Source organism: Mytilus edulis, chromosome 10 (genome assembly GCF_963676685.1).
Source record: "Mytilus edulis chromosome 10, xbMytEdul2.2, whole genome shotgun sequence".
NCBI classification, from domain to species: Eukaryota; Metazoa; Mollusca; class Bivalvia; order Mytilida; family Mytilidae; genus Mytilus; species Mytilus edulis.
Window position 1 is genome coordinate 2,149,698 of NC_092353.1, and position 24,802 is coordinate 2,174,499.

The 24,802-nt window shown below is 31.9% G+C and overlaps 2 protein-coding genes across 3 annotated transcripts in view; both read right to left on the reverse strand.

The window, feature by feature from the left end:
* The window catches only part of LOC139493131 (obscurin-like protein 1), a 228,406-nt gene that overhangs the window by 169,816 nt on the left and 33,788 nt on the right, over positions 1 to 24,802 (reverse strand). The window lies entirely within an intron of this gene.
* Positions 1 to 24,802, reverse strand: part of LOC139493130 (peroxidasin homolog) — a 62,301-nt gene that overhangs the window by 34,289 nt on the left and 3,210 nt on the right. For both annotated transcript variants that reach the window (XM_071281293.1, XM_071281291.1), the window contains exons 2-6: positions 23,350 to 23,595; positions 22,031 to 22,102; positions 16,627 to 16,701; positions 12,258 to 12,326; positions 3,603 to 3,674 (exon numbers count right to left, since the gene is read on the reverse strand). In XM_071281293.1, the coding sequence (XP_071137394.1) occupies positions 3,603 to 3,674; positions 12,258 to 12,326; positions 16,627 to 16,701; positions 22,031 to 22,102; positions 23,350 to 23,588 (527 nt within the window). In that variant the 5' untranslated portion in view covers positions 23,589 to 23,595. The remainder of the gene's footprint in view (positions 1 to 3,602; positions 3,675 to 12,257; positions 12,327 to 16,626; positions 16,702 to 22,030; positions 22,103 to 23,349; positions 23,596 to 24,802) is intronic.

The following is a 24,802-nucleotide window of genomic DNA, read 5'->3' on the forward strand; positions in this document are numbered from 1 at the left end:
CATTGATAATTTATAACACACTGGCTAACGTTTCTTTTATGCCTATATATGTTTATGATGATTGAAACCGGCCACAGTAACATGCAGAGGCAGTTTTATAGGGTTTACCAGTGGGCTCCCTCTGTAACAGTACTGGTTCCAAACTTATGATAATGACTAGCCACTATGTATATAAAACTCAATGCAGTAATTCGTCCTGAAATTTGTTGTCAGTTCTTTTTTGCCACAAAAAAATGTTTTGCACCTGTTTCCCGAGATTGAAAGTTTTTGAAAGAGTTTCCGAAGATGCAAATTCGCATATAACTATAATGACATAATTTACAAGAATAAGATTTTTTTAAATTTCTTTGACAATTGACTGAAAATAAAAAATTACAGAAGTTAACATACAAACACATTGTCAACTGCCGTTATTCACATTGCATTACAATGTCCATCAAATAAAACAGTTACATTATGCTTTTTCGTCAATTGAAACTTGAGTGAAAATCAATAGTTATTACGTTTAAGAATGAATAAAGTCCTTAACCATTACAACATTGTCTATACGCAAGGACGTATATTAGTTATGTTAGTTATACGTCCTTGCTATACGTGATAAAAATAAGAACACAACTCGATGCATGTGTACAAAAAAATCACGTTCCGATATCGTCAGTGACGAGTAGTAGTAGTAGTAATAGTGGCGAGTACCGAAGTCTCGCCGCGGAAGAGATTACGATAAAGCGCGAGATTCCAATCCTTCTTACTATATAAATCCTTGGCGGTTCATAATTATTACTTTTACTTCTATTTCCAAACTTAAAATGTTCTTTTGTTGTACTATGGCATGTTGTACATGTAGTAAAGATCATAGTGGTGGTTGTGTGATATATCCTTAGTTTAATTCAAATGTATACGATTACAAAAGTTCTCTGTTCAAAAACGAATAAATAATAGAGTTCGGTTTAGGGACGAGAGATGGTCGTATAGTTTGATATAACATCCCTCAAACTTTATAATAGTACATAGCTTTTATAAAGAGGGTTTGCCACAAATGCACTCGAGTATAAAAGTGCAGCCTACTAAGATTTTGGCTAGGTCAACTTATATAATTTCAGCAACTAGACAAAATCTGCCCAGTAACCCAAATTAGATACCCTATTCCCAAAGCGAAACGTTATTATGCAATGCATGTAGTCCTGTAAGCCTTTCTAATAGAACATCAAAGGTCAGTGTCGGTTAAATGTCAACTGAAACCAAAATGTAAAAAATAATATTTCTGCACTAAAACAAGGTTTGCGGATGAAATATCGAACAAATCTGTCCCTCGGTAGGAACCTAGTCGAAATTAATATTGCTAATTGCTAAGTCTAGAAATGCTTAAAATTATAATTTCATTTATTCAGGTTGATATCTTCAAGTATTTTTTTTTATAATACTTCGTTTTTGTTTTCTTACAATAAATAACCTAATGGGTCTTAGGTTACTCTATATGGTTTATGTAGAATACAAAGCAAATATAGATGACAAATTTACAATTCATAACCAGCAAACAAACTGTTTCTTAAAACAACAACAGTAGGATAACGGTCTCTAAATTGTAACTAGAAGATTTTTTTTTTCACTGTTTAAGTCATTTATAAAAAGAAAGCCTTAAAGATATCGGAGAGACAAAAGAAAGTCGAAGAGGAACTAACAAAGTCATACCGAAACACGAAACACTAAGTATAATTTCTGCATTGACAGAAACATAGTATATTTGTCATGCCTTACATTGCATCAGTATATACTTGGAGGTCATAGTAATTTTAAAATATTTAGCAGTTTACCATGAACTTGGTCGTATCCTACTAAGTATTGATATTATTTCTTCAAACATTATTTTTTCTGTAGAATCAAAGACACTAAAAAAAGAGGGGTAAAAGATACTCAAAAGAATTTCAAACTCATAAGTCGAAAATTAACTGACAACACAATGGCTAAAAACTGAAGGACAGACAAACAATAGAACACTAAACACAACATAGAAAAATCATGATTGAGTAAAACGAACCCAATCAAAAACGAAGGGTTATCTCAGGTACTCAGGCAGGGTATGCAGATCGTGAACCACATATTTGTCAACCGTCGTGTTGCATACTAGTATGTTAAATACAAATCCGGTTATAATACTGTCATGTATTATATCAAACCCTTTTAGATAGCATGTATATGCTTCAGAATGGTAAACAAACATGGTTTTCATCTATTTTTTTTTTGTTTTGTTATTACAAATCAGCTGAAATTTAGACAATAAAAAGTAACAGCAAAAATACCCAACTGCATGGAAAAATTCAAAACGGAAAGCCATTTATCAAAAACTCAAATGAATGAAAAGTATGGAAAACAACTGTCGAAATAAAACAGTGGTTTATAGATTACACTATGCGAATCGTACGGATCCAAGTATTGTAGAACTCATAAATTCATTTAAAATGTTTCGTTCACTATTTACGTTATATAACTACCACATTATAGGCCAGTAAGAACGCAAACCGCTTGACGAGAACCAGAAGCATGTTTTTATACAAGAAATTGACGAATATTGTAACCTTTTATTTCTCTTTGAACAGATGAATCGTGAATTTAATCGAAAATATGAAGTTGTCTAATCGAAATCTCAATCACAAACGAATTGCACTTACCCATTACTGCATGTTGACCTCTATGTAATTGTTTTACTTCTTTTGATCTCAAGGAATAATTGTCTCGTTGACTTATTCATCATACTTTTTTATTTTTAGTTATGTTTTGCTTATGCTTAAAGTCTGATATAAATTATAGGTCTGCTTATTTCGTACGCTGTTCCAAATAATGTAGATATCATAATACAAAATACAACCTTTCTAAATAGACGCACGACTGACTTGAAAGTAACTGTCATGTTCCTTAACTGGTAAAACATTTCCATCAGCTAAAAGCTGGATAATCTTTTTTTCTAGCTATGTAATCTCCCATTTGTACATGTTGTATGAGAATTGTTCATATTTCCGTTAAATTGACGAAATAGTTTGAGCCAGCCCAGTAGTCAACACCTCGGCGTTGACATGAATATCAATAATGTGGTCATTTTTATAAATTTCCTGTTTACAAATTTTTTTATTTTTCGAATAACTAAAGATTTTCTTATCCCACGCATAGATTACCTTAGCCGTATTTGGCACAACTTTTTGGAATTTTTGGATCCTTAAATGCTCTTCAACTTTGTATTTGTTTGGCTTTATAAATATTTTGATATGAGCGTCACTGATGAGTCTTATGCGTCTGGCGTACTAAATTATAATCCTTGTACCTTTGAGAACTATTTAGCATTCAATACATAACATGATGTGTTTTATTGAAATATACTTGAATCAAGCAGCCATAATTGTGTATACTCTTTTCATAAACACAATTGATTAAAAAAATAAAAGAAATAAACCAACTAATCTAAAATATATTCCTATAAATAAAAGTGTGCGTACTTGATGGAACAGACTACTAACAAAATAGTATCTTATACCCACGCTTTCACGACTAAGTACAAATAAAAATAAAATAACTATAATTTGAAAAAAAATAACATTGTAACGACTACTTACATATCAGATAGAAGGGGAAGATTCACGAATGCATGAGTCTCTATTACTGTGATAGCGTTTCCTGTAAGACGACTGTAAAAAAAACATATTTGACTTTATGTTATAAAATGTACTTATTTTTTATTTGTGTGGTTACACTCTGACAAATATTACAAAATGGTAGATAAGGCTAAAAGCGCCGTTAAAGAATTGAAACGAATAAAAGCTTGACAAAAAAACGACGAACAAACAACTAAAGCATGTAAGCTTTCAAACAGATGTTATTATAGCCATTTGTTTCACTGGAACCTTCAAGACGGAAAGACAGTCTATCTTGCAAATGCGGCACTCGTTGTGTTTTTCAAAGAAAAAAAACAACAGAAGAATGTACTATTATTGAAGTCCATGCTTGTCCCTTAGAATCAGATTCCGACTTTGATTTGTTTCTTCCTAATCAATCAATAAGATTTGAAGACCGGTTAACTACTATTGTCTCAATTCAAACAGTTCAGACTGTTATAATTAAAGCTTTTAAACAGAAACACAAATTGAGAAAATATATCTACTGATACCTCACTATCTATACTAATAAACGAGAAGACCTTATTTTGTGTGTCGCTTCTCTTCCTTCCACGATAAATTAATCATCATGCCTATGTGTTCTATAGGTAACAAACATAGTCTCATTTGTCATCCATTTTAATGATTATTCAGATTGAGTTATATTTGGAGAAAAACGACAAAAAAGGAGTCCGGATATTGATCCCATCATCAGACTGACTTTTAGTCATATATAAGACTTCCTGTTGAAACATGCAAAAGTACAACCAATCGTATGATAGATAACTAAAATGAAAAACAGATAAGCCAATCAGAGCGTTCTCCATATCATGGTCGCAAGAACCACAACAATTATACCTCCTTAGTGGGAACTATTATTTTTCGCGTGTATCCACATGTGAACTATGATTATACTACTTTAATATATAGAAACTCTCTGTATTCTGTACTATTTTCTTTGAAATGGTTACTATTTAAGAGGTCAAACCAGTTGCATATATTTTAAAATAAGTAAAACATGTGAAATCAAGAGTCCATAGTACACGGATGCCACATCGGCACTATATTTACTAAGTTTCGAGTTGATTGGACTTTGACTTCGTAACAAACTATCTCGACCAAAAACATTAACCTGAAGCGGGGCAGACGGACGAACGAACGTACGAACGAACGCACGGATGCACATACTAGAAAACATAATTCTCATGAATTGGGCATAAAAATTTATTGTTGAAAGTGAAAGTAGTGATTTAGCAAAAATGAAAGTAGGGTAGAGATTGGAGGGAGGCAGGACCTTTTTCGGGACGTCGGGATCAGATCAGGTGTTTTTAAGCTCGGGATTTGGGGATTGATCCTCACGGGATCCAGGAATATATTTTGTCGATTTCGGGATTTCGGGATATGAATTTCTTAAACTGCATCTCGGTATTTCGGGATCAGGACCCCTCCGACCACCCCTCAAATTAGCCTAAGTCGGTCTTAGTCATTTATACAAGATTCATATCCTACCATTGGCATGTTAATAAGGCTCTCAAAAGAAAAAAGCACTGATGGGTTGTCCTAGAAGCATATTTTATTACACTAAAAATGGTCTATATATAAGCAGTTACATTTATTTCATGTTTGAAGCGGTGCAATTTTTATGCCCAACCTACGATAGTAGAGGGGCATTATTTTTCTGGTCTGTTTGTTCGTCCGTCCGTCAGTCCCGGTTCAGGTTAAAGTTTTTGGTCAAGGTAGTTTTTGATGAAGTCCAATCAACTTGAAACTTAGTACACATGTTCCTTATGATATTATCGTTCTAATTTTGATGCCAAATTAAAGTTTTGACCCCAATTTCACGGTCCACTGAACATAGAAAATGAAAGTGCGAAGTCAGGTTACAGTTTTGGTCAAATTTTTTGGTCAAGGTAGTTTTTGATGAAGTTGAAGTCACATCTACTTGAAACTTAGTACCCATGTTCCCTATGATATGATCTTTCTAATTTCAATTTCAAATTAAAGTTTTGACCCCAATTTAACGGTTCACTGAATAAGGAAAATGATAGTGCGAGTGGGGCATCCGTGTACAATGGACACATTCTTGTTTTATTTAATTTGACTTTTACCAAAAGATGCATTGTAGCAAAGGAGAAAAATAATTGTGGTCTGAGGCCAGAAACACGAAAATAATTGAATTTAACAGAAAGGAAACATATATCGGACTTTGGAAAAAGGGAGAGAGCTTTTAATACCTTTTATGAAATTCTCCATACATAATATATTTTACAAAAAATCATCCTACAACAGTTCACAAGCTATATATGCCCGCGATTTCGGGGGGGGGGGGGGGGTTCTAGTGTATATAAATTTATATGCATAACTATTCTAAATAATATCACAACAATGTTAAATCTGCAAAATTTCAGAAGCTCATTTTTGTTCTTCCCTCCCCGGGATTCGGAATCATGCTATCGGGATTTGAGACAACACTGAATCCACGCTGTTCATCGCTCTAGACAACTTGACGGAACAAAAACAATTAAGCTTTCAGCTTTCGGTTGCCTAGTGTTACCTTTCCTCTTCAGTAGAATATAGAGTAATAACACAGTACATGATAGATAAGCCATGCAGATTGAATTGATTGCATAAAAGCTTTAATATCAAACGTAAATTAAAGGATCGTATGATTCAGTCACAGAAATAATTAGTTATAGTCCTTCAGCTAGTTTTTAAAAGCGCTCTAGTTAAGGTGTTACACCCCAGGGTACTGCTATTTTTTTTTTGATAGAATTCAACTTCATTAGCTCATTGATAAAATACAAGGTGTTATACTTAGGAAAAAGTGTCGAAAAGAGCTTTTTAAACATCCTTTAAATTGTTCCCTCATTTAGTTATCACGAAAGAGTTTTTTTTTAAATTATTTTTAACTTAAAGTGATTAAAAAAAAAAAGTATAGGTATAAACAACCAAAACAGATATTAAACTATCATATTTAATGCAACACTGAAGATATTTTGTTTCAACAAATGTTTATTTACATCACAGTCTCATTATTTTCGTTAAAATTAAGGCATATTTTCTCATTTCATAAAGAAATTCGTAACTCAATTACCCGTATTTGTGAATTAAACTTTAAAATTGATCAGCATACTATGTTTAAACCATTTGCAGTATTTATCTATCGTTTAAATTATGAATTATTCAATAAAACCTATATACATGCAAATAGTCGTGAAATACCGGAAATCATCACATAACCGTCTTCGATTCAGTCGACAATATATTCATACCTCAGTGCGTCCATTAGTTCTTTAAGCTTATCAATTTGCAACTGAAAACATTTTTTTTTAGACAAATTATTTTATAAAGTAACTGTGCAACGGAATATTTATGAAATAAATGACAAATTAAGGTTAAAATTTGTCGTTCTAAAAAGGATTTTTGAACTCAATAAAGGTGTGCTTGATTATATTTTGTGTTTTAACTATGTGGTGATCATGATAATATAAAAAAGAAGATGTGGTATGATTGCCAATGAGACACCTGTCCACAAGAGACCGAAATGACACAGAAATTAACAACTATAGGTCACCGTACGGCCTTCAACAATGAGCAAAGTCCATACCGCATAGTCAGCTATAAAAAAGCCCCGATAGGACATTGTAAAACAATTCAAACGAGACTGTCAAGTCATTCAATCGACAAATATAGGTTTGAACAAAGGTGAAATAGTCAGTTTGGGAATTTCTTCAGACTTTTTACTTTCGTTAGCACAAAATTATGTCGATTTGACATACCATCTGGTTACCATGGTTATTATTTATTTGCTTTTCGTAATGTATACATTGTTCGTCATTTCATAGTGTTTTTATTATTTTCTGTCCTTCTAACTTGTTTATATTGCTTATCTATTCAATGAATTTACTCTTGTTTTATAAATTTTGTAAATCTTAGCTCAAATCAGACGAAATATAACAGCCGACAACTTTAAAACCTTGCTGATGTCACCTTATATTGGTAAAATATTTGAGGCATTTAGTGTTTACTGTAATGTAAGTGAGAATGTCTTACATATAAATGGTGGAACTTTTATTGTTGTTTATAAAATCAACAAGGGAAGGTAATTGGGAACTTCGTTTGGCATGTGCTGAAAAAATGTTACCATGTTTTTTTGCATATGACCATTACAAATATTCCCGCAATATGTCATAGATATAGGAAGATGTGGTGTGAGTGCCAATGAGACAACTCTCCATCCAAATAATAATTGAAAAAAGTAAACCATTATAGGTCAATGTACGGCCTTCAACACGGAGCCTTGGCTCACATCGAACAACAAGCTATAAAGGGCCCCAAAATGTCAGTCTATTTGCTTCCTATGCAAAGTCTGCCAAATACCCATCTTGATGCCCATGTATATCTTTCATCTGGTTTTTTTGTTCAGAGAAGCATTTATGGAATTTCTAGATCCCTAGTGTTACCAAAAACAAAGGGTGGCATTGTTTGTTTCAGTTTAAATAAAAGGTCTGTTAAAGGTTGGTTGCTAATTGCACATGAAAGAGCTTAGATATCTTCAAAATGTCGAGATTTGGGAGTGGTGGTTAACCCTGAAATATCCACACAAAAATAACTTAGGAAAACTGGAATGATGCGAGATAAAACCGACGATTTAAAAATGGTTCAGACACGGACAAATCCATTTGAGACATCTGAGCAGTTATCAGGCTTGTTCTCGGATACTGTTACTTCTTCAGAATTAATGAGGGTGCGACATTCTAAACGCGTTTTCAAAGGGAAAGTTGGCATTTGAATATTACATTCCTGAACGGCTTATTCAAAAGTTAACTGATATTTTCAAACCAATCAAAAGACAATCATTGCTTACATTTTCAAAAAAGGAAATAAAAGGTATTCAGTTAATGGCTGAAAAGAACAACAAAAAATTGAAAGCAGATTGAAATCATGTTGGTCGCCAGCTTTTCATAGCCCAGACAAGACATCTAGATATGCAAGAAGTACTCCAGTTTGAATAAACTCCTCTTTCATGGTCTTTTGCAAACGTTGATGGTATTGTCAGGATAAATATATCTGTCCTGGTTGGTCTTTTAGAAAAGGGCGTTGAACAAATGCAAACCATCCCTGAGGAAAGCAATTGGATAGTTGATGGCAAGTCAGTCATTCAATCCATCATTTGGATACCAATTCGTTTTTTTTTTTTATTTAGCAATTGTTGTTTTAAAAACCATCCTTTTAGTTTCAAAAAGAGCTCCCCGCATTGATATTGTCACTGATCATTATCCCACAATATCCATTAAAATGTAGCACTGGATTGCAGTACTTTGGAGGGCAAATCATTACGATAATTTCTATACCATCACATTCGTGTCCTCGACAATTGAAGACATTTTTGTCAGTTGGTAGAAATACAGTTGCTCTTGTTCTATATGGAGTAAACAATCCTATAAATTTACACTTGAAGGTATTAATGTATTTGTATCACATAGAAGTACGTGCCACCAAATATATATTGAAAATGAAATAGTGATAAGTGTAGAATCCACTGAGATGCTAAGCAAACAGGAAGAAGCCGACACAAACATGTTTCTTCATGCAAAACACGCAGCTGACAAAGGAAACGATTCCATTGTTAAAAAATCTTTTGACACTGATGGGGAAGTATTGGCCTGCTATTTTCAGAATTGCATCAGTTCTAATATTATTCTTTCAAATGCAGATTATTAAATGTACAATCATTGTATGCAAAATTTGGTAAGAAAGTTTGTAGAGCACTGTCAGGATTTCACGCCCCTACTGGTTGTGATTCAGTAAATGCGTTGTCTGGTAGAGGTGAAAGTAAAGCATTCGGCGTTTTGACACGTTCTGTTCATAAGGTCTGTCCCGCCTTGATGAAACCTTTGAAGAGGTAGGCGAAGAGTTGTCAAAAACACTCGTGAAGGTTTGTTTGTGCTATATATGCCTACGAAATTAATAACATCGATGAATAAAAGTTCATAATTATTACAAAATATGCTATGTTAAAGCACATGAAACGAGCCAACTTTCAGGCAAAGATTTGGAAATCTGCTCTTGAACACAGCACTGTTCCGTGGCCAATCAACCAGGGTTGGATTGTTAAGAACGATTTGATCAGTATCAATTGGCTAGACCAACTACCAGCGTCAGATGCTTCATCAATTCTGACGAGAGCATCTGACGAGCTGTTTATGTAAAGCTGATTGTGCCAACAAAAGATGTTCATGTGTTCGACAAAGTTTATCCTGTTCAGATGACTGTAAATGTTCGAATGCTTGTAGCAATAATGATACTCAAATCAATGATATTGCTTACGATGAAGACGAAGATGATGGTTCGGTAAATGCAATTGACGAAAGAGATGATGATTTTATGGATTGACTTTCTTTGTGACCTTAAAATGTGGTGATTTTGTTGTTAAAAAACTTGAATATAGATCTAGAAACCCTGACAGTCTTTTATTTTGTTTAGTAGTATGTAACTTATTTCATGAATGTTATGTATGAACACGTGACATAATCTTGCATATCTGTTTGCTTGTTTGTGCGCTTGTCGATGATTATATGTTTGCTTTGTTTTTTCGTACCTTTAGTTACTTGATGGTCTATGTTTCAATGTAAAAGCATATACCATTTTATCACGCAAACTAGTACGTTTGCATTTTTTTATTCAAAATCATGAATTTTGGAAGTATCCCTCCCCCTTTTGTGCTTGGTCCTTTACGATTTCACAATTAAATCAAAATGAGCCTCCGTTTTAAAAAGATATGATTTGGTCAATTTTATAAAAAAAAATAGTACCGAATACTTGTTTTTTTTATTCATATTTCTGTATATATGTGTGAAACAAAATTTTTGATATACTCTTAAATAAGTCCCCTTTTAAACCTTTTGGACACTTTTTCAAAAGTATAACGCCTCTTTAAATATTCTTCAGACATTATTTTTTAGATTTATACAAAAAAAATGCGATACCCTGGGGTGTAACACAGAACTGAAATTTTATCCTACCAGCTGATGGACTATTAATCAAGTAACAGCCTACGGCAGATCTATGTTTACATTTGTATATAATAAGCAAGTGTAAAAGGATACAACACAACCACAAAAAATGTAAACTTATGAAGTAATGATAAATATTGCGGATAATAGAAATCTTTCATCAGTATAATTATGGTGTAAAATTTAACATCTTTTCTGAAACTATACAATTCAAACCGAACTCAAAAACGCAGTTCTAAAAATTTCAAAAAATGACTTTAGGTATTTACAACAGAAACTGCATAGATGAGCTACTAACATAAATAGTAAAGAGTATATTTCATAAATTTCAGCAGTTTCATATCCGTTTCTTTGATGTGTTTGAGCTTTTGATTTTATCATTTGATGAGGGACTTTCCGTTTTGAATTTTACTCGGAGTTCCGTATTTTTATGATTTAACTTTCCAAATATAAAAAGAAAATACAAAATAAAAATTTAATTTTGAACAATTGAACGAATCACTTGATTCAAGTAACTCAAGTTTCAATACTTGACTCTTACTGTTGTAAGGAATTTATACCCCCACCCAACATTAATTTAAAAAAAAAATTACCAGCATATCGATTTGATGACATTCATTTATCTTTGTCAATTCGAATTCAAAACTGCTGACATTTTAGACATGTGAAAAAGCTGATGTAATAATTATGATAAGATCAATAATAAGAAGACTAATATTGGATATGAACACAACATTTAACATATTTAAATTGAAAATGTTCGCTTCTACACGATTTGTAGAGAAAAATGTGTATCAATTAAAAATACTTTGTTAGACTTGGCATACACATCAGGAAAAATATAAAATCGTGTATTTTATTTTTTAAATATTAAATCTGATGAGTTCAACTGTTTACCAGTTATGCAAAGAAAGTTCGAAAGAAAAATATATAAATAAAATATAATCAATGACAGCCCCCAGGTTTTCATATTTAACGGAATTATTCTGTTAAGAAAGACTAGAACACACTCCTACATCGCGGGACCATGACTGAATTGAAGTACATACGCCTAATTTTTAGCGCGGATTTTAAGTAGTCGTAGTCATCTGATTAAGTCATGTTGATTATAAGGTGAACAGATTTCTCTGTTTTCAACTTCTATCATTTAGCAATCAGTCTTGGTAATATGATATTTTCAGAATGAGGAAATCAGGTGAGTATATGTACGTATCTTTTATTGCAATGTTCTTATTGTTTTAGTTGTAAGTTTACTTTTTTGTAAGTAAGACTCGTCACGGACTCGTAAGGAAACTGGTTAGGCAAATGTTCATTTTTCATCTGTTAATACGATAAAAAAAAAATCTAATTTAACTACTGAACTTTAAGCTAGCTAGTAAAAAGATAACACCATATTAGATAATGACTTGTCTTCTTCAACCCCTCTGTTACTCAAAATCGCACAGTGAAATTGATAACAAATTTTTTTTCTACTGACATTAAAATCTAAATCGGCTTTTTAAAGAAAAAACCAAGAACATGCATTTTCCGCATTGTGGTCTTAAACGCCAAAACATATTGAACGTTAATTGAATAGACCTATAGTTAATTTAGTACTTACAGACTTGTTATTGGAATATCCATAAACATATATGCGGTAATTCTTGACAAATTGTTGTTTTCTAGTTTCCTTAAAAAAAAAAAAGGATGACGCAAACATTTATGCGATTGTTTATGTTGTCAAAACTGATATCAATAATTTTATATTAAAACCTGCAATCTTCAGATTGTAAAAACAAGAATCTCACAAAAATGCTAAACTCCGAGGAAAATTCATAAAACGAAAGGTCCCTAATCAAATGCCAATATCAAAAGTTCAAACACATCAAACAAATGGATATCAACTGTCATATTTCTGACTTGGTACAGGCATTGTTTTTATATACACAAAAGTGGATTAAACCTGGTTTTATAGGTAGCTTAACCTCTAAATTGTATGACAGTCATATCACATTTCATTATATTGACAACAATGTGTGAACAAAACAAACAGACATAATAGGTAACAATGTCAAAATAGGGGTACAACAGTCATCATTATATTATAATTTTAATTATTATGTGGTTCATATGTGTTTCTCGTTTTTTGTCTTTTATATGGATTATACCGTTAGTTTTTCCGTTTCAATGGTTTTACACTAGTAATTTTTGGGACCCTTCAATAGCTTGCTGTTCGAAGTGAGCCAAGGCTCCGTGTTTAAGACCGTACTTTGACCTATACTGGTTTATTTTGACAAACTTGGATAGAGAGTTGTCTCATTGGCCCTCCTACCACATCTTAATTTATCTATTTTAATATATTAAAATTTTGTATCAAAATTTTATGAATGAGCTTAGCGAATTAAGGTTATACGAATTTAAAACACTTCATATGAAGATAATTTTGTTCCTTGTATGATTCCAATTTGAATATTATCTCAGAAAAATGATGCTCTTGATTTCATTTCAATACAAGAACATTGAAGGGTTTCAGATATGCCGGCGAAATATTTCCGACATGTCAATTTTGCTTTTAGTGGTGAGTAAATCCTTTGCTAATAAGAAAAATGACAAATTTTTCGTCAAGAACTGTAAGGATGAAAATGTCTTCTCTAGAGGTTATTGATTTTCAATAACATAAACGGTACCAATATGCTTGCACCAGATGCGCATTTCGACAATCAATGGCTGCACAGGGATGCTTGAGGCCAAAATATTTGAAAATCCAAAGTATAGCCAAAGCCGAACAAAGTATCATAGAATTCCATGAAGGAGATATAATCCTTAATTTTGAATAATTTCAAAAATTGTATAACAGCAAATTTTGATAACACATACTCCGTATTTGCATGCCAGTACTTCAGTTTCTTCTGGGATTGTGTTTCCATTGCGGACTATTTGAGTAAACTTTTGTAAATTGGTCGCTGACAGAAATAGCACGTTGACAAATTTAATCTGTTGGGAGCAGATAAAAAATAGAGAATCTGTAAAGTGAACTTTTTTTGGAAAATTTATTCCTCAGTAATTTAATTATTTTGGCTCAAATAAAAATTTCCAATTACCTTTTAAAACATGCAACTCTTGTATGATTTTTTATTCTAGTTTCTTGTGTACAACTCGGAGGTAAGTATGAAGTCCATTATCACTGAACTAGTATACATATTTGTTAAAGGGTCAGTTGAAGGACGCCTCCGGCTGTTGACTGCTCTATGGTCGGTTGTTTTCTCATTGACACATTCCCAATTTCCATTCTCAATTTTATCAACCACTAATATGACTTAAAAAAACCTAGTAATAGTAACAAATTTACTTTTTAACATATGATGTAGCTCTGTCATTGTGTTATTATTCTATGATAATTTTTGTATTCTTGTCTTTCATGTTTGCTAATATGCTTTGTATATATGCCTTTTAGAGTTTCTTTGTAACATATGGCATGGCTCTGTACTTAAACATCCTCATTTGTGTTTAATTTTACAGTGATTAATATAATTACACAATGTTGACTGCTGTACCCCTATAGTTTGCATTTCTGTAAATATTGGAACTCCCTTTACGGCTAGTACCACTTTTACTATGCAGTTTTGGAAAAAAATAATCATATCCTAGAATGGAAAGTTCATATGCACTACTACTTTTTTCAAAGGTCAAATTAAACGGCTGTCCGGCATATTTTCAACGTTTATATGCCGCGAACTTCTAAGAGTTTAAACTAACACTAAATGTCTTAACTACCGCTACCTCGACTGTAGGTCAATAAAACAATATTCACATGTATATTTACTGGCAACATTCACAACTTATGTCCCTATGAGATGCAACCTACAGATCAGAACTGGGAACCAGTACGTAAACCAAATTAATTATATATGAGTATTCTAACCCTCCCCTAAAGAAGCGTGGTTTGAGAAACAGCTGTAATTACAACATGCAACCTATATTGACATTTTTACCTTTCATGTCTGTTTGTTCATACAAGTGAATTTTGACAGCGGTATATACTACTGTTGCCTTTAATTAGCCAGCTATAAAACCAGGTTAAATTCACCATTTTCTACATTAGAAAATGTCTGTAGCACATCAGGAATATGAATATGATCTATTGATATTGCCATTTTATTAGGGTCTTTCCTTTTTGAACTGTCCTCGGAGTTCTTCAGTATTTTTGGGATTTTATTCTTTACTATCGACATGACCCACGGAAACTGAAGTATGTCCAGTGAACGATGTTTTGTCGATATTTTCAACATCGCAATGTCATTTTTATAGTGTCGTTATTGTGTTTACATTGTCTTCTATCAATATGTTCTGTACCTTTGTGTTTACATCGTTCACATTTCATATTCGTGATGTTTACAATGTCGTGTCAACATCGTGTTTATGTTGTATATCGACTCTATATCTTTTTGTTTAGGTCGTTGACATCGTATACATCATGATGTTGACAATATCGTCAACATCGTATAGATGTTGTGAACCAAGACTTTACCTTTGTGTTTACATCGTTCACATCGTATACATCGCGATGTTGGCACTATCGTGTCAACATCGTGTTCATATTGTATACAGATTCCACACCTTTCTGTTTACATTGTTAACAATGTATACATCCTGATGTTGACAATATCGTTTTTACACCTTCAACATCGTGTAATTGTTGTTAACCAAGTCTTTACATTTGTGTTTCCAGCGTTCACACCGTATACATCGTGATGTTAACAATATCGTGTCAACATCGTGTTTGTATTGTATGCAGAGTCCATACCTTTGAAGTCGATCACATCGTATACATCGCACTGTTAACAATATCGTGTCAAAATCGTGTTTATGTTGTATATCCACTTTATAACTTTCTGTTTCCATCGTTATCTTTGTTATAATCGTAGTATTGACAATATCGTTTTTATCTCGTTTACATCGTCAACATCGTATTAATAATGTGAACCAAGTCTATACTTTTGTATTTACGTCGTTGAAATCGTATACATGGTGAAATTGACAATATTCATAAAACAGTTTTTTTATTCATTAATATTATTCAATAAAGTCTGTAGATTACATGTATACAGTTTGCATTTTTATGGTTATTTTTAACAGCAACAAATCTTAAAAAAATTGTAATGTTATAGCTCTAACTTGTTAACATTGCTTATATAGCAATGTAAACAATGTAAACACAAAATCTTTTTAACATTGTATACATCATGAGGTTAACGATGTCAACGATGTAAACACTATATAAGAGTTCAAACAATGTAAACAATGATGACAAAAAATCGTGTTAACATGGTAGATATCGCGATGTAAACGATGTCAACGATGTAAACAGTATATAAAAGTCAAACAATGTAAACGATGATAACACAACATCGTGTTAACATTTCTTACATCGCGATGTTAACAATGTCAACAATGTAAACAATATATAAGGGTTCAAACAATGTAAACGATGTTGATACAACATCGTTTAACATTGTAAACATTGCGATGAAAACAATGTAAACACAATTTATTTCCAAGATTTTATACATCGCGATGTTAACGATGTCAACGATGTAAACAAAATAAAAGGGTTCAAACAATGTTAATAGTGTTGACACAATATCGTGTTATCATTGTAGATATCGCGATGTCTACAATTTTGATTAATCATCGTGCACTGGACATTAATGCGGAAACTGTCGATTGGCATGTGTCCCGTTATTTTTATCTGACTAAACATGTTAAAGCTTTCATACAATTTAAATAAATTGGTTACAATATAAGAGATATTTTATTAGTTCTGTGTTATCCCATTTCAAAGATAAAACATGCAAATGAAGTAAAATGTATGTGTCTGAAATGACTTTTCATATTGTTACAGCATAAAGTTTTCGGTCACCATCAGGAAATTAACGACGTGTTGCCTTATTACTTTATGCATGTCATTTATAAACGAAATCCATACTCACATTAATGTACCGTGGCTAGTAATGTTCACAAAACCTCCAGGTTCAATTATACTAATTTTATTGTCATTCAAATACCTGAAAATTATTGTATAATATATTATATGAAATTGAATAACTTTTAATCATAGATTTCATATTAAAGAATGTAGCAGTCATTTCTTCGTTTATCTTTTAAGGATCATTCTCATGTAGTATTTTTACGTTAACGTGTAAAGTCATTTTAGCGAAAGAAATAAGGCGATATTTTCAGAAAATAACACTGAATCGATACATCTGCCATTGAATTGTTAGTCCCGTCGAGTATATTAAGCCTTCAATATGGGGAGATACAAACGTATATTGTTATATTCAATAAGCCGTTATACAATTTCTGAAATCGTTTGCAATTCAGTAGTAAATCTCCCTCATGCATAACTGTATTGTGTTCTCCGGTGTGCTTTTACTTTGAATGTTGTTTGGTATATAAGCTCTTTAACGTTTGTGACAGGTTTTTAAATTGATTTGCCTTGATACGCGAGCATCACTTAAGTTGCATTACTTGTCGAATTGCGAACTTGGTGCAGAATTTTTTTCATTAATCCCCCGTGGACAAATTGAGAAATTATTAGCACCCTAAGGTTCGAAAAATTCATTGGAAGTGGACCTTAGATGCTTTGTGTTTGTTCACACATCAGTGTCAATATAAAAGAATTTTATGCGACTGTCATATAAGTGAGAGGTTTAGATAGTATAAAACCATGTTTAATCCATTTTCTTCATAATAAAACACGCCTGTACCAAGTTAGGAATATGACAGTTGTTATCCTTTCTTTGATTTATTTAAGCTTTTGATGTTTAAAAATTGGTTTTATTGTCATTATTTATTAGGAAATATATATATGATTCATATTTTACATACAAATTATAATGTGTTTTTTTTTTTTTCATTTGCCCTGAACTAGCTATAGCTTTCTTAAAAAGAAGAGGAGAGTTGAACACGAGAGATAAAGTAGTTGTTTCGTTGGTTTGAATTCTTTTCTTCTTCCAGGTCGGAGTCATTAATTCTGGTTGATAATTGCTTCCATTAGAATCGTATAACATCCTATAATGAATTGTCATTATAACAGTACGAATATACACCAGTTTCTATATTCTGTGCTCGTCATTATGTTATTGTTCTATTATATGTCATTATGTCATAGATCTATTATAAATTAGAATATGCGTTGAATGACAAATGACAAAATTATTTTTAATCGCGTAGTGGTATTAACCATTTGTGGATTCTTAGAAATTTTAAAGAAATTCTGGACAATTTTAAATCTCAGTCTATTTCCGAAATTACTTCTAACATACTTTTGATTTTTCAACCCTGTAAGTCTACATTCCCCATGTGAAATTATAGAATTGTGTTGTATAAACATTGAACGACAAAAATTTTCTGACGTCAGACAAGCAAAGAAAAGATTGTGTTTTTAATTATTATTTTTTTGTAAGTATTTTATTTTTGATGATGAAACGTGAAATTACATACTACAGTATTCGATACACATTATAAAAAAATAAAGTAATAATTGATAGATCAATTAAGTCATAAGGATATAATAAGATATAAATATAAATATTACAAATGATTTTGTTAATTAATCAAATAAATTAAATAAAAGCTGCTTCTAAAAAATGCCATTTCTGATCCATTTTTATTTTTTGTACAGGGGTTGAGAAACCTACAGAGTATTTTTCTATATTAATCCAATATTTTAAATATTCTACCCCACCATATTTTGTGGGGATATGTTCTTACATCTACATTTGTATATGTAGTATTTGAGCAACAACAAAATATTATTAACTGTTTTACTGTTAACAAAATCCTCAGATACATCTAAAATGACTTCTTTTGCACTCAAAGGCAGGAAAATGCCATAATTTTTAATCCAATATATAACGGATAGCTAGAAGTTTTGTGATACATTACATTCCAAAAAAATGTGAAAAGTATTTTTTTAATTTCTAAAACAAAAAGTACAAAGTTCAGTTTCTTTTAATTTACATTTCAATAAAAATGAATTACACGGTAGAATCATATGAACAATCTTAAATTGAAAATTTAGCAAAAAGGAGTTTCTGGTTATAATGAAGGGCATGGGATGAATATCATTCCAATCCACAATCTGCATATTTAATTATCTTCCCCATTTTTCACGGGAAGATAAAGATCTCACTTTATTATCCTCTAAAAATAAAGCATAGAAAAATTTACAAAATTTTGGTTCCTTTTTAACTTTATCTATTAATTTATTTTCAATAATTTCAAGTTTTGAACTACCTTCTATTATACTTTTCAATCTCTTTGGAATCGCACTTAAAATACCATAAAATTTCACAAAATTATAACTGATATCATACAGTTTTATAAATTCATCATATGAGAATAATGTATTATTATCTGACATCAGATCACTAATGAAGAATATACTATTTTCAATATATTTGAACCTCAAAATCATCTTGCCATCCATTTTGATGTTCGGATTCAGCCATATGGACTGTGTCAGAATTTCAGTATTGTTTTCAGCTTTAAGCTTATATTTTAACTTGGAAAAATATACCAGGACATCATGCCAAAAAGGATTAACTCTTTCTGCTAAAGAAAGTGAACCTTCTTGACTTAAGTGAAAAACTTTTGTCCCCCCTCCCCCCGAAATCTTTGTATATAACTAAGTAGCAAGACTTTCCAAGGAGAGTAATTATGGGGATCTAATAATTTATACAGCCAAGACATTTTTGCATTATAGCAAAAATAATTAATATTAGGCATCTTAAGACCACCAACACAGTGTTCGGACATTATCACTGCCCTTTTCATTTTATCAGGTTACCTTTCCATAAAAAGTTAAAAAATATATTCTGAATCTCCTTCAAAACCCCTTCTGGGGTACAATATATACACAAAAATATAAAATATACAAATGTGTTTTTAATTTAATAGATGCTTTTGGAATTTTTTGTAAAATTGTTTCATTTAAAATTGTAACACAGTGATGACTGCTGTATCCATAGTTTGACTATTTTATTTATTATGTCTGCTTTGTTCATGCATCGTTGTAAATAAATCGTAATTTGGGGAGACTGTCGTTCAAGTGAGAGGTTTAGCGCTATAAAACCAGGTTCATTCCATCATTATCTTCATTTGAAAATGCCTGTACCAAGTCAGGAATATGACAGTTGTTGTCCATTCGTTGTAAGTTGTCTTTAAACGTAATGTTTATGTTTTAACTCGTAGTTTTCTAAAACATGTATACGACATCTGCGACTGTTGCTGTTTTAGATGGATGTTGATGATTCCTGTTTTTAGTCTTCTGGGTTTATTAAGGATTTGTTGGTTGTGCGATCTGGACAAAAGGTTTATTGATATTATATCAAAACGGTGAACATGGGTATTTGTCACATTTATATCTCATCTAGAACTCAGTTCACATATAATAATGAAATAGAGATTCAGCTTAACGACGACGGAAAGTTGCGGTAACATGGAAAATGCTGATAATGCTGTTAAACTTGTTAAAATTAACAATAGATGTGCGGAATATGTAAAAGAGACAACAACCCTCCCAAAATGCAGAAAACAGCCGAATTCTACCAATGAGTCGTCAATAAAGCGAGGAAAAAACCACACCCGGAGGCGTGCTTCATCTTGCCCCTAAACACAAATGTATACTACTTCAATGATACGGACGTCATACTAAACTTCGCACTATATTAAGGCACCGACTAACAAAGGCCAGAGGCTCCTGACTTTGGACAGGCCCAAGAATGCGGCGGGGTTACAAATGTTTTTTGAGATCTCAACCCTGTCCCTATACCTTTAGCCTATGTAGAAAAAAACAAGCACACCGCAATACGCATAGTAAGAAGTCCGAGTCCGATGTTAGAATAGGTAACAAAAGAAACTACTCGAAATGAAAATGATACATACATTAACAAAGAACTACTAGTTGTTACTACCATGCCAGCTCCAGACCTCAATTAAACTTAATGAAAGATTACATGTATGTTTTCACTATATGAACCTGCCGTTAGCTACAGGGATCAAATATAATGCCATCATTAAATATATAAGAAGAATATTACCCATATCATGTCAAAAACTGGTTTTAGAATAAATGTGTTCATTTCCGATGCAAAGACCCATTTAAGTGAACCAATATCAAAGCCACAATATGTCATCCTTAATAAGTTGACATAATATTGTAACTTTTGATAATAAGTCTGTTTAAAGGTTTTGTAAGTGTTATAGGTGAATGTCCACAATTTTGTGCCTTGTATAGAATATTACTATAAAAGATTGGATGTGAAATACCGTTACGTATCAGATGTAAGCATGTTGATTTATATTTCGAATGATGTCCTTGTACCGATGATAACATTTAGTTTGTGATATCGAAAACCCTGGTGTAATAATTTTTCCGTAATACATAGATTTATTTTTCTAAAATCTAAAACGTTGTTACATACACGAGCGAATCGTACAAGTTGAGATATTTACACACCTTACGATGGTAAAAGGGAACGTCACCTTCTAAATATTGATAATTCATAATAGAAAATGAAAAATCATCCCTTTTATCATAAATCATGGTATCAAGCTTACCATTAATGATATAGATATCAAGATCTAGGAAAGGGCAGTGTTCATTGCTAGTATTAGCTTTATTTAAAGTTAGTTCAACAGGATAATCTCTTTAGTATAGATACTGAAGTCCTAATATATCATCCAAATATCTAAAAGTATTTTTAAATTTTTGTATCACATTTTGTTTTGATGGATCTTTGCTGATTTTAGTCATAAATTGTAACTCAAAACAATACAAAAACAGGTTCAGAATAAGTAGGGCGCAGTAAGTCCCAATTATAATTCCGATAACTTGACGATATACGAAATCTTCAAAGCGAACAAAAATGTTATCTCGTAAAAATTCCAGGGCAGTTATAATATCACATATGTCCTATTAACATAGTTCTTTTGTTTGTTGTAACTTAAACATTAACGCATTTTATGTATTAAAGTGTTTGTCATTTATAATTAGATAATATGGTTAAGAATTATTTAAATGAATGACCAATATGTCTTAGTTCCCCTTTAAGCATTTATATCCTCAAGATTGAGTAATTAATTGGTACAATAAATGGACCTTCCATTTGATTATCTAATGATCATTGAAAGGAGAGGTTGTTTTCAAATTTTGACATTGACCTTCCTTTAAGACCTGACAGGACAGTATTCCTCATCTACAATATCAGACTGTTAGTGAATACATCGAAAATCCTAAGCATTTATTATCGCATTTTCCTCAACATTTGTTCAACGTGTTTTTAAAACTAATTTATAGACCGAAAATAAAACTTAAAATAATTAACATACAGTCTATCCACGTTTGGCATGTTGTTGAAATCTCCTCTTCTTATTGTTGTAATATTAGTTCCAGTTATAGATCTAAAAAAAAATAGTTAGAGAGTTGAATATTATAAGGTAACACATTTACATATATTCAAAAATAAAATAATATAAGGACCAGTAGATGGTCTAGATCTTAACAAAGTTTTAAAAGGGATTTGGAGCGGTAAAAGGCAAATTCCGCAATAGATATACATGTAAGTCAATGAATATAACATGAAACAAAAGTTTAAGGAAAAATTCGTAGGTATGTGCATATCTTACAAATCATTGTCATGTAAAACCGAAATAGACCACAATAAGGAAATTACGGTTCAATAAAATACATATTCAGGTCTGATATGTTATTGAAAATGTTATTGAAAATGTTAAAGAAGTAGGTCTAGTGAGACCCCTTTTTAGCCCCAACTTATAGCTTTTTTTACAAAACTGTTTAAATGTAAATTTGTATTTATTTATTGGAAAGTAGAATGCTTCTGCTACATAAATATGGGCTGTTTTTTAACAATGCAGTGCACATATATCGGATACTAGCATCATTAAGTCATGCTAAGTTACTCAAATCGTCACAATTTTAGCATTTTAGTTAAATTTTAGACGGTTTCCGTCTTAATGAAAGTGGCCTCATTCGTGTTCATTCTTAAAATTGAAATGTAAGTCGTATTTGATGATAATACATAACACATACAATGTATAAAGGTTGAGGATGAACACGGATGCGGCGACTTTTATTTTTGAAAAAACCCTCTGAAAAGTGACATTTTTTGGCATAATTGATAGATTTTTCACTTTTAAGCTTGAATCGGAGCATTTTTAATGACAAATCAGTTAAAAATCTTTCACATAAACTAATAGAATCAACTGAAAATAGACACCTAAGTTTTTAAAAAGTGTTCAAATCTTTCGATGAACCTGAAATTTGAGGCCGAAATCGGCCCTCACCGGACCTATTCCTTTTAAATCCGTTGGGAAAAAAGAACACGATAATCATTATCACGACGGATCAGCTAAATAAGAACGCTATTGTAATGAATAGATTTTTTATTCATATTTACATATCAGCAAATTTTAATTCAAATATCAGCAAACCTATTTCCTACAGTTTCAATACAAAAATGGCTTATTAACATTCCTTTTTTATTATTATTATTCGTCTTCTTTTGTTGATTCAATGTACAGTATTTCATATCAGATAAATTGTGTAACTGTAATTATAACTTAAAAAAATTAAAAATAAAATACTGAAATCATCACCTATAGTGGCTTTAATTACCCTTCTGACTTACAAAAAGTAAACCTCATGAGGAATGTCTTTCGGAACTTCTGTGAGGTCTGTACATAAAACATCATTATAATAGTCATAAAATGGAACAGGAGCCCTGTTTAAACACGTGCACAGAGATTTTAAACACGTCATATTTTCTCGCTTGCAGGTAACAAATTCTTCCTTTTCACAACAAGAAATGTTTGCGATCAAACATAATGCAACTAAAACTGCTATAATAAATATTTCTGCCTGATCCATTTTATACCTGGAAAAGAAATATTTTAACACGTCAGTTACATTTTCAGACTGCGTTCTACTTCTCATTATGCGAATTTCTATTTTCTGTAAATAAAAAGAAAGCCACTACTTTCTGTCTTTAAAAAAAATAAATATACGTTTAAAATAATGGGGAATAAAAGGAAATTCCCTGCATTAATCTGATTTAGGTCGCGTAAAAGATCATAAAAAATTGGTTATATGTACATATTGGTTCATTGCATTTAAGAATAATTTTCGTTCAAAAAGTTCAACCTACAAATAGAATGCTATATATAAAGCAGTCGTAGTGTGCCATGTATTAAAATATGTTTGTATTCGCATTTATTTTCCCACAACTGCCGAAATATTTATGAACCATTTGAATAAAGATGCCTCAATAATTATCAATTTACTAAATTTAAACAGGTTCATGATAAAAGCGATATTGCATACTTAGTATATTAAAAGAGAGGCGAAAGATATGAAAGGGACATAAGCCCAAAATAAACTGACAACGCCATAGCTAACAACAAGAGAACACCAGATAAACTACAAACAAAAAACACAACAAGGAAAACTGAAAAAAAAACTGAGCAAAATGAATCCAAACAAAAACTGGGTGCTCCAGAAGGGTAAGCAAGTACTGCTCCATATGTCAAATGATAAAAGAAACAAATGATTGATTAATGATGTCGATTCATTGTATTGTAGTTTAAAAAATGGGAAAAGAACAGTGTACGAAATGATTTAGATGAAAGTAAAGAAAAACATATTATTGATGCTTTCATATTATCATGTGAACCTTTCCAATATTGGTCAGGTCCTAAAAGAGGGACGAAAGATACCAAAGGGACAGTCAAACTCAGAAATCGAAAATAAACTGACACGCAAAAAGACAAATAGACAAACAATAGTACACATGACACAACAACTAAAGAATAAACAACACGAACCCCACCAAAAACTAAGCGTGAACTCAGGTGCTCCGGAAGGGTAAGCAGATCCTGCTCCACATGTGTCACCCGTCGTGTTGCTTATGTGATAACAAATCCGGTAAATAGTCTAATTCGGTAGGTCACATATATGAAAGGGAAGGGGATTGTAGTTTCGACGTAAGGAACATATCCGATATCATTTGTGAAACGGTTATTCCATAACGGTCAACCAACTCGTGATGGCGTCCGTAAAATTTACGAAGGGATGATTTCAACTTC